This window comes from Engraulis encrasicolus, chromosome 7 (assembly GCF_034702125.1).
Source record: "Engraulis encrasicolus isolate BLACKSEA-1 chromosome 7, IST_EnEncr_1.0, whole genome shotgun sequence".
Classification (NCBI taxonomy): Eukaryota; Metazoa; Chordata; class Actinopteri; order Clupeiformes; family Engraulidae; genus Engraulis; species Engraulis encrasicolus.
This window is the reverse complement of record NC_085863.1, coordinates 12,922,051-12,932,050: the sequence shown is the minus strand read 5'-3', so window position 1 is coordinate 12,932,050 and position 10,000 is coordinate 12,922,051. Positions and strand designations below refer to the sequence as shown.

The 10,000-nt window shown below is 48.1% G+C and overlaps 1 protein-coding gene across 3 annotated transcripts in view; it reads left to right on the top strand.

Annotated features, from left to right (window-relative positions):
* Positions 1-10,000, top strand: part of LOC134452473 (vascular endothelial zinc finger 1-like) — a 51,609-nt gene that overhangs the window by 17,584 nt on the left and 24,025 nt on the right. For 2 of the 3 annotated variants that reach the window (XM_063202878.1, XM_063202879.1), the window contains exons 2-3: positions 7,307-7,745; positions 9,156-9,504. In XM_063202878.1, the coding sequence (XP_063058948.1) occupies positions 7,307-7,745; positions 9,156-9,504 (788 nt within the window). Of the gene's footprint in view, positions 1-7,306; positions 7,746-8,213; positions 8,256-9,155; positions 9,505-10,000 lie in introns of all 3 variants that reach the window. The other variant, XM_063202877.1, reaches the window with a different exon arrangement.

Below are 10,000 nucleotides of genomic sequence, written 5' to 3'. Positions count from 1 at the left end.
TGCTCCCGCCAGCCTGCCTGCTCCTCCCCTCTCCTCTCCCATGCTCCCGCCAGCGTGCCTGCTCCTCTCCCCCCCTCTCCCATGCTCCCCCAGCCTCCCTGCTCCTCCCCTCTCCTCTCCCATGCTCCCGCCAGCCTGCCTGCTCCTCTCCCCCCCTCTCTCATGCTCCCCCAGCCTGCCTGCCCCTCTCATCTCCTCTCATCTCCTCTCATCTCCTCTCCTCTCCTCTCCTCTCCTCTCCTCTCGCTCCCCCAGCCTGCCTGCTCCCATCCTCCTCCCTGCCAGCCTTCTTGCCTGGGCACGTCAGCCAGGCATTACTAAGCACTTTCTCTGCCACCGCTGCTAACTATGCTGAACAAGCGGCACACTTCCTCACCGGGAGGAGAAGAGGAAGAGGAGGGGGAGGAGGGAAGGGGAGGGAGGGGGTGCTGTGGGGTGTCTGTTGGAGGTAGTGGCAAGCTTAAGCCTGGAACAATATTTTGAAAATATCCATTCCAAGGCACTCTTCGTCTTTGTTAGAAAGCTTTTAATTAAACCGAGCTAGTTCATCATAGAACACATTGAAATTGCCAATATGCTTTGTTTTCTTGGCCTGCAATGGCCTTCATCAGGGCTTTAAAAAAACTAGTAGTGGTGGTAAGCTTAATTTTTTGCTTAGCGCTCATAGGGAGGAGAACAGGCAGCAGGCATGCTTGTGCTTGTGCTCTTGTGCTGTTCCTCGGGCTGTAACGATACACTCGTCACTCACGATTTTTGACTTGCTGCATTTTAAAAAACGTGGGGTGTATCGAAACGTATCTCATTTGAAGCTTGGAAGCACTATCACATCGAATTATATGGTTGTTTTCTGGACTGAAGGATAAAGGGCGAATCACAATACTGCCTCCTTACATCACAATACTCTATCGTGAGTCTGAGTCTCGCGATTTCTCTGTTTGATCTAGGGATGCAAATAATCGATTAATTCATTAATCATTAGTTGATAGTCTTATCGATCGACTTACGATTAATTGATGAGCGGCGTTTTCCCCCTGAAATCTCAATGTTTCTTTGGAAAAAAACTTAATGCATTGATCGATTACAGTCAATTAATCGATTAATCGTTTGCATCCCTAGTTTGATCAAATATCGTTACAGCCCTAACTGTTCCCGTTTGCAACGAGAAGAGAGGTACATTATGGTCCTGTACTGCTGCTGTTTTAGAGAAGAAACACCGGCACATTCCTCGTAAGGAGAACAGAGCTTGTCTGAGATGTCTGAGTGGAGGTATCACACATGGGGCTACTGAGAGTTTTAGTGGGATGGAGTGGTCCGCACACTGGGGTTGAACTCCTAAAATATACAGTTTCCTTGTAAGGAGAATAGTATAGTATAGTATGCCCTTTATTATCCCGCAATGGGGAAAATCATTTGTTGCAGCAGTAACATACAGATTGTGCAAAAACAGCAGACAGCATACATACAAGACAGGAACAGGAGGTTAAAAAGTATATAAGATAGATAAAAATAGAGATGTTAAAGAAAATAGAAATATCTCTGTTAAAACATTAGTAAAAGTGAAAGTGGAAGTGAAAGAGAACAGAGCTTGTCTGATATGTCGGAGCGGAGGTACCACACATGGGGCTACTGAGAGTTTTACCCAGTACACCCCTGCAGCTAATGAACTGACATCATGTTACACAGAAGCACACAAACCAGCTTTGTAGAGTAACTTAAAAGGCCTTCTGCCGCCTGTTCATCTAATAAAGCTGGTTCTGATAATGATCTCATCTGTGGTTAGGTGTTTTTTTTTAATCAGTTAGTTCAATGAATTGGCCAGATTTCAAGCTACCTGTCTGTTGTGTTTAATTACATGACTGATGCTGATGTTTTTATTTTATTTTATTCAGACACTTGGATGAACAGAGTAAGTTTATAGACTATGAAGTTGTTTTCGACATGGCATAAGATACAGGAGTGTGGGTAAGTGGAGGTTGGTATTGGTATGAAGGGAAAGAAATGAGCTGGGGATAAATGGACAGGGAAAAACTACGCAAACAGTTTCTCCTGAGATTTCCCAGTACTTGGAGGCAGTATGATGAGGCAATGTTAGAGCAGTAATGAATTGAATTGGCAGTAGTAAAGGGATTTATCCTCTCATAAGGATGATTTATCCTCTTAGGCGTTCATAATTAGGCTACTGCACAAGCACACACCAAACGTTGTAACTGTTTTGTGAGGGAGGTGTCAGTGCCTGTGCCCTTTTTAAGGGAAATTCCAAGGTTGCCGTGCCGACATAATGGGAGTTATTTGCAGATGATGACGAGTTCAAACTTTGTTGGTCGCAAACCACGTCAGTTCAGATGGACGCGTTTGGAGCCAGACTGTTTAAAATAGCATTTATTAGCAGTGAGAACCCTGGCCGGACATACCCGCGGGTTGAAACTAAACAAAATCATTAGGCCGAAATCACGAAGAGTCAAATGAAACAGATTTCATGTTGCTCAGTGCGTCATTACCTCAGCAAAGAGTGCAGGCAGGCAGACTCTATAAAAGGCTGGTTCCCTGTTTGAAATACCAAGTTACTGATCATTGGTTTGCCCTCTCTTTAGAATTGTGTGTGCGTGTGTGTGTGTGCGTGCGTGCGTGCGTGTGTCTAGCCTGTCTGAGTTTAGCCCGTTGCCATGGCGATTGCCCCCTGATGCGGCGGCTAGCATTTGACCTTCATCCCTCCCCTTGCCTCTGATTGGCTGACGGGAGTTTGCAGACAGCACAGGGAGCATGAACAGATGTTAGGCGGTCGGCTGAAACAGAATTTCTGTTTTTTAATCAATTTTTAATGCGACATCCTCTGCTTAACCTACAGAAAGTAGAAAGAGAGAGGTGTTTGGTAGTAAGTTGCAGTGGGCCATTCAGTTGTACACAGCACAGCTTGTCCTTTTTTTAATGGCTCGTCCTCTGTAATGGCTTAGCAGTAGTAGTAACCAGTAAGCTTAATAGATGACACTTAAATCTCTGCTTCTGTTACAGGGGTGGACAGTAGCAGCAACTTTTGGGCCCTATGTACAGTCATCTCCAATGGACCCCCCCCAGCCAAATATCTTCCTAAATTGGACTATGTGGGGGGGCCCTTATACATGGGGCCCTGGTGACTCAGTCACACTTTACCCCCCCTGAGCGACACCCCTGTTACACTCTGTTATGACTCAGGGGAACATTGCTTGTTTGCTTCTGGGCTGACGTATGGTCTGACTAAATGGCAAACATTTGTGTACGCTTTCCTCTTTGAAAACATCAAGAGTCCTCCTGATGACACATCAGTGCTGAATTACTCATCCTGCTGGGAAGCCTACAGCACTATAACAGTTAAAGACTATAAATTATGAATGGCTTAATTGTTAAACTAATTAACTGTGTTGGATTAAATTGGTTGACGTAATAGTCCTTTTTCTTGATAGACCCACTGGGTAGCAAATGGGCTATTCATAGGCTGCACATGCTCTCATGCTTTCTTGTGCTTACCTCGACTGAAGCAAATGACAAATGCTGCGTCTGCAGGGGCAGTTCTAGACAAGGGCCAGTGTAGGCTAGGGCCCCTGTCAGTGTTGCCAGATTGGGCTGGTTCCCGACCAATTGGGCTGCTTAGGATGGCCGTGTGCGTGAAAAAATGGCATTTATCAGAAAAACCCGCCCAACTTTTGCCATAGAAATCATTACAATTGGGCGGGATTTTGTGCTCCTAGGCGGGTTTTGAGCATTTTTTGGGCTGGAAATCATCAGCCTCATCTGGCAACCCTGGCCTCTGTAGGTGTCCTCCTGGCCCCTGTGCTGAACAGCCAATGACTCGATATTAATTTCTGACCGCGACATGAATATACAGTATAAACTAGGGATGCAAATTATCGATTAATTCATGAATCATTAGTTGATAGCCTTATCGATCGACTTACGATTAATTGATAAACTGCGTTTTCCCCCCGAAATCTCAATGTTTCTAGAAAAAAAACGACTAAATCTAAAACTTTTTATTAAAAATTGAGATAAAATACCACATTTAAATTAATTCTACTTCAATTCTTTAATCCAAAGGTGATTTAAAATATTCCCACTATTCACACCCCTCTTCACAAACACTCCTCACATAACCATTTCACCTGGGTCTCTTGTCAGTTGAATGGTCGATTAATTGTGATTAATGTTTTTTTAATCAATTAAGGCATTGATCGAATGTACAGTTGTTTTAGATTTGGAACAAGCCATCATAGCTTATTATTACACTTCTTTTCCCTTGCTTGACCAGAAACAGTGTTCAGACGGAGCGGGGCAGGGGTCTCTCCTCTCCTGTCTCCTGTCTCCTGTCTCCTGTCTCCTGTCTCCTCTCCTCCCATACCCTCTCCTCCTCTCCTCCTCTCCTCCTCTCCTCCTCTCCTCTCTCCCCTCCTCCTCTCCCCTCCTCTCCTCTCCTCTCCTCTCCTCTCCTCTCCTCCTCCTCTCCTCCTCCTCTCCTCTCTCCTGTCTTCTCTCCTGTCTCCTCTCCTCTCTCCTGTCTCCTCTCCTCTGTCTCCTGTCTCCTCTCCTCCTCTCCTGTCTTCTCTCCCCTCCCCTCCTCTCCTCTAATGACGTGGTGATTGATGACCCTGCCTGTAACAGATGCGTGAGTCAGAGAGCGCAGGGCCGGGCCGGGCCCGTCAGCTGTTCCATGTGTAACTGTCTTGAGTTGACTCCAGTCCAGAGTCTCTACTGTGTGGTGGCGTCCCTCCTGTCCTTCACCCTCACAGTCACAACCAGGGCCGGGTTAAGGTGGTCTGTCTGGGGCCCCTAGGGCCTAGGCTACAGGTTGCTACAGCCTAGGGGGGCCCTGGCAAGTGGGGGCCCCTAGGATGCAGCCATTTCTAGTCTTTGTGTTAAAATCCGGCCCTGGTTGGTGTTATTAGTCTTTCTTGTCACTGTGTCGGTATGCGTCTGTGATGTTAGTTGTAGTTGTGATGTTAGATGTCAGTGTGAGCGCTCTGCTGCACAGGTGTCTATTTCGTAAATATGTAATGTCTGAAGAGGCAAATTACTCCTGAGTTTGGTCCCTACCCTATTCCAGTGAAGTGAACGATCAGTGTGTTTTTTTTTTTTTTGCACCGATACCGATACCAGTATCGGTGGATCGGTGGATCGGCACTAAAATGGTGGTATCGGTATTGGCGAGTACCAACAAATAGGGAACCGATACCATTTACAGGTGCTTTTATGACACTTAAACAGCCTTGAAATGAGTTATTTCATAGAGGTATTTAAAAAGTATAAAAAGTTTTGCTGGATTCACTTTGTTAGTCTTTTTCCTGTTTCACAAAGGTAGGCAGCAGCCTAGCAAAGCCATGCAATGATTTTACATCCAAGTTGTAACTTATGCAATACAGCCCTTCATATACATTTGAAATAGGGTGGTATCGGTGTCGGTATCGGCCGATACTGCACAGCCAGGTATCGGGTATCGGTATCGGGGCCAAAAAATGGTATAGGTGCAACACTACTCATTGTGCTTGTGTCTCTCTATACTGCCCCTGGCATCTCTCTCCTCTCTCGCCCCCACAGTGTGGTCACTCTGGCTCTCTGCTGCTATTCTGTGGCTGTTTGATTACGCTGCTTCTATGACTGTTTCTTGTCTGACTCTCGTTTCGGTCGTCCCCATAGCACAGCACAGCAGACCAATGGAGCAAATAACTTTGTGAAACAAGAAGAATCACCGCTCTGTGGTGCAGACTTAATTTTGCTTTTTTAAAATTTAGTGAACATTTCGTTTGTTTCGAAACGCGTTGTTCACTTAATCAAAAAAGCAGCAAAATTAAGTGCACAAGAATGCGGTGATTCTTCTTGTGAAGGTGCGTCGACTTGACTGAACCAGCACCAGGGAAACTGGTTGTACATAGGAGCTTCAGATCTAAAGTAGCCCACAAATAACCTTGTGCTTGGCTCCTGTGGCGGCAGTGGTTCAGTACTGACACCCTCTCTGTGTACTGTACTGTGCCTGCACTTTGTGTTTGATTTAGTGCCTCTGTGCCTCTGTACTGACATGGCATCTTTCCTCTTCACTCTCTCTTGCCCACGCAAACTGCACTGTGGTCACAATGCCAACTGGTGTGCTGCTGCTGTGCTGTCACTGTTTGATGATGACATCCCTCTGTCTGTGCTACTGTTACAGAGCGTCTTTCTGCACTGTGACACTGTTTGTTTGATTTAGTGCCTCTGTGCATCCATTATTGACGTTTTCATCTTTCTGTCTTGTAAGTTAGTAGTTAGATTATTATTACCTCTGTGTTGTGCATCTGTGCTGACATGTCAACTGACCAGTAAAGAAATCAGAAAAGCACCTCACTTAGACCCCTGTTTCTATGTAGCCAATTACTGTGCTTGGTCTTGTCTGTCTGTCTGTCTGTGTGTGTCTGTCTGTCTGTCTGTCTGCCCCCAACAGCAGTGTGGTGGTCACTGTCTGTGTGCTCCAGGTCTGCAGGGCTGATATTATTCAGGCTCCATGCCTGATTTCAGGCTTGACAGAGTTTGCAAAAATAAAAACATTTGATAATAATTAGCCATTAGGTTATTCTTATCTCAGAAAGTGTTACAGGTTCAATGTTTTCTTCTACTATCAGGCTTGAATAATGGTCACTATTAAATGTTTGAACAATGTGTCAAAATAGGGCTACGTTACGTCACTATGCAGTATCTTGTCGTTGTCGTTAGAGCAGGGGGAAAAGTTCAGGCTCAGGATTTTTTTTTCACCATCACCCCTGGCTCTGTGACTTTGCACAATCATTGCCCCTGTACTGCTGTACTGACCTGTATGCCTCTCCCTCTCCTCTCCTCTCCTCTCCCCTCCTCTCCCCTCCTCTCCCCTCCTCTCCTCTCCTCCCCTCCTCCCTCCTCTCCTCTCCTCCCTCTCCCTCTCCCTCTCCCTCTCCCTCTCTCTCTCTCCTCTCCTCTCCTCCCCTCACCTCTCCTCTCCTCCCCTCCTCCCTCCTCTCCTCTCCTGTCCTCTCTCCCTATCTCTCTCTCCCTCTCCTCTCCCTCTCCCCCCCTCTCCCTCTCCCTCTCTCCTCTCCCTCTCCTCTCTCCTCGCCTCTCTCCTCCCTCTCTCCTCTCCTCTCCCTCTCCCTCTCCCTCTCTCTCTCTCTCCCTCTCTCCCTCTCCCTCTTCCCCTCTCCCCCTCTCTCTCTCTCTCCCTCTCTCCCTCTCCCTCTCCCTCTCTCTCTCTCTCTCTCTCTCTCTTCTCTCTCTCCTCTCCCTCTCTCTCTCTCTCTCTCTCTCTCTCTCTCTCTCTCTCTCTCTCTCTCCACTACAGCAGGCCAATGAAGCCCTCCATCACCAGCACCAGGTGGCCCAGAACAGCCTCCTCCCGCTGCTCAACTCGGAGCCCGTGGACCAGAAGCCCGTGCTGCCCATCCCCCTGGACCAGAAGCCCCCCATCGGCCTGGGCCCCGGCGGCCAGGGAGGAGGCAGCGCTGGCGGAGGAGGTGGGGGCGGCGGTGGAGGTGGTCCTCCCATGGTGATGGTGAAGAAGGAGCCCAAGTCCAAGACGCCGTTCATATGCAGCTACTGCAACAAGGCCTTCCGCGACAGCTACCACCTGCGGCGCCACGAGTCCTGCCACACGGGCGTCAAGATGGTGTCGCGGCCCAAGAAGCTGCCGCAGCCCGCGCCCACCATGGTGCCGCTCATCTCCTCCATGAACCCCCGCGAGAACAGCAACAACAACTCCCCCTACATCTCCACCATCGCAGGTAAGGGCAATAGGGGCAATCACATCTCCACCATCGCAGGTAGGGGCAATAGGGGCAATTACATCTCCCCATACATCTCCACCATCGCAGGTAGGGGCAACAACAACTCCCCCTACAATAACTCCACCATCGCAGGTAGGGGCAATAGGGGCAACAACAACTCCCCATACATCTCCACCATCGCAGGTAGGGGCAATAGGGGCAATCACATCTCCACCATTGCAGGTAGGGGCAATAGGGGCAATAACAACTCCCCATACATCTCCACCATCGCAGGTAGGGGCAATAACATCTCCACCATTGCAGGTAGGTCTGGGTATTATAGGCAACAACAGCTCCCCCTACATCTCCACCATCGCAGGTAGGGGCAATAGGGGTAATAACAACTACCCCTACAATACATCTCCACCATCGCAGGTAGGGGCAATAGGGGCAATAACAACTCCCCATACATCTCCACCATCGCAGGTAGGGGCAACAACAACTCCCCCTACATCTCCACCATCGCAGGTAGGGGCAATAGGGGCAATTACATCTCCACCATCGCAGGTAGGGGCAATCACAACTCCACAATCGCAGGTAGGGGCAATAACATCTCCACCATTGCAGGTAGGTCTGGGTATTATAGGCAACAACAGCTCCCCCTACATCTCCACCATCGCAGGTAGGGGCAATAGGGGTAATAACAACTCCCCCTACATCTCCACCATCGCAGGTAGGGGCAATAGGGGTAATAACAACTACCCCTACAATACATCTCCACCATAGCAGGTAGGGGCAATAGGGGCAATTACAACTCCCCCTACATCTCCACCATCGCAGGTAGGGGCAATCACATCTCCACCATCGCAGGTAGGGCTGGGTATAGGCATTCCCCCAGAATTTTTGTTCGTCAAGGTGGTGGGGCGTTAAAAGTGTATTTTTTTGGCTAAGCACCTTTAGAAATTTCATTAACTTTGCGTTACATTAACTTTATATTTTCAGGGGACCTAGTCAAGGTGGCCTGCCTCCTTAGCAATAAAGTGCTAAAAGCAATAAAGTGCGTCTGTCACGATGCATTGCATTTCATGTACCATCACCATGCATTGCGAAATTTACTACAGTCAATGTGTGAAAATATATTTGTCAGTGGAGGTGTAGCATTCATTCACAAGTCCAATTTATTTGGCCAGTGATGAAACAAGTCCGACAGGCGAACCAAGATGCGTCCGTCTCTCTGCACTCTGCCGCCTTGTGGACACAGGAGGGAATGAAAATTTAAGGAATACGTTTCAGACGCACATACCCTCTTATAAGAGATGCTAGGATGCATCTAAAAAGTGAATTCATAGTCCTGATGCAGTGTATCGTGAAAATGAGTATCACAATGCATTGTCATGATGAATTTTTTTTTTGTCTTTTTCCACACAGGCATCCTCACCACCGCCACCACCTCAGTCTCCACGGGCTCCACCGGGGCCATGTCATCGGTCTCCATGGTGGGGGGGTTACCAGGGCAGCAGCAGCAGCAGCAACAGCCCAAGAAGCCCCCCAAGCCGGTCAAGAAGAACCACGGCTGCGACATGTGCGGCAAAGCCTTCCGAGACGTCTACCACCTGAACCGCCACAAGCTGTCGCACTCGGACGAGAAGCCCTTCGAGTGCCCCATCTGCCACCAGCGCTTCAAGCGGAAGGACCGCATGACCTACCACGTGCGCTCGCACGACGGCGGCGTCCACAAGCCCTACATCTGCTCCGTCTGCGGAAAGGGATTCTCCAGGTGAGAGCGCTGCGCTTGACCTCTTGAACACAGGCCATGAAGGAATAGTTTTTATTTTTAACTCATTGGGTGCCAGCCATTTTCAAATTCAGACCGGGGGGGTTGCCAGGCTTTTTTCAACGTTTGAGTGATTTTTCAAGAGCCATAAAAAATTGAGTTCTTTGTCCATGTGAACAACAAACATACCAGATCAACGTGTTAGGCCCCACCCCCCATAAACAAAAAACGCAATTGACTTGATATCAAGTCTTTGGCACTGTGCCATACATTCTGAAAAGACTCCTTTTCAAGTCCATGGCACTTTAAGAGCTATAAGGTGAACATGTGTGATTCAGCCGTGTTTCATTGGAAAACATTTGATTTTCTTGAAAGGTGAAGCATGGCATATCACTGTCGTGGTATGTCTGTCAGAATTTAGGCTCTGATTTGGATGAGGATGTGTGCAGGGCTCTAAATTAACACCAGCCAAACGGCCAAATGCTGGTGAAATTTCAGT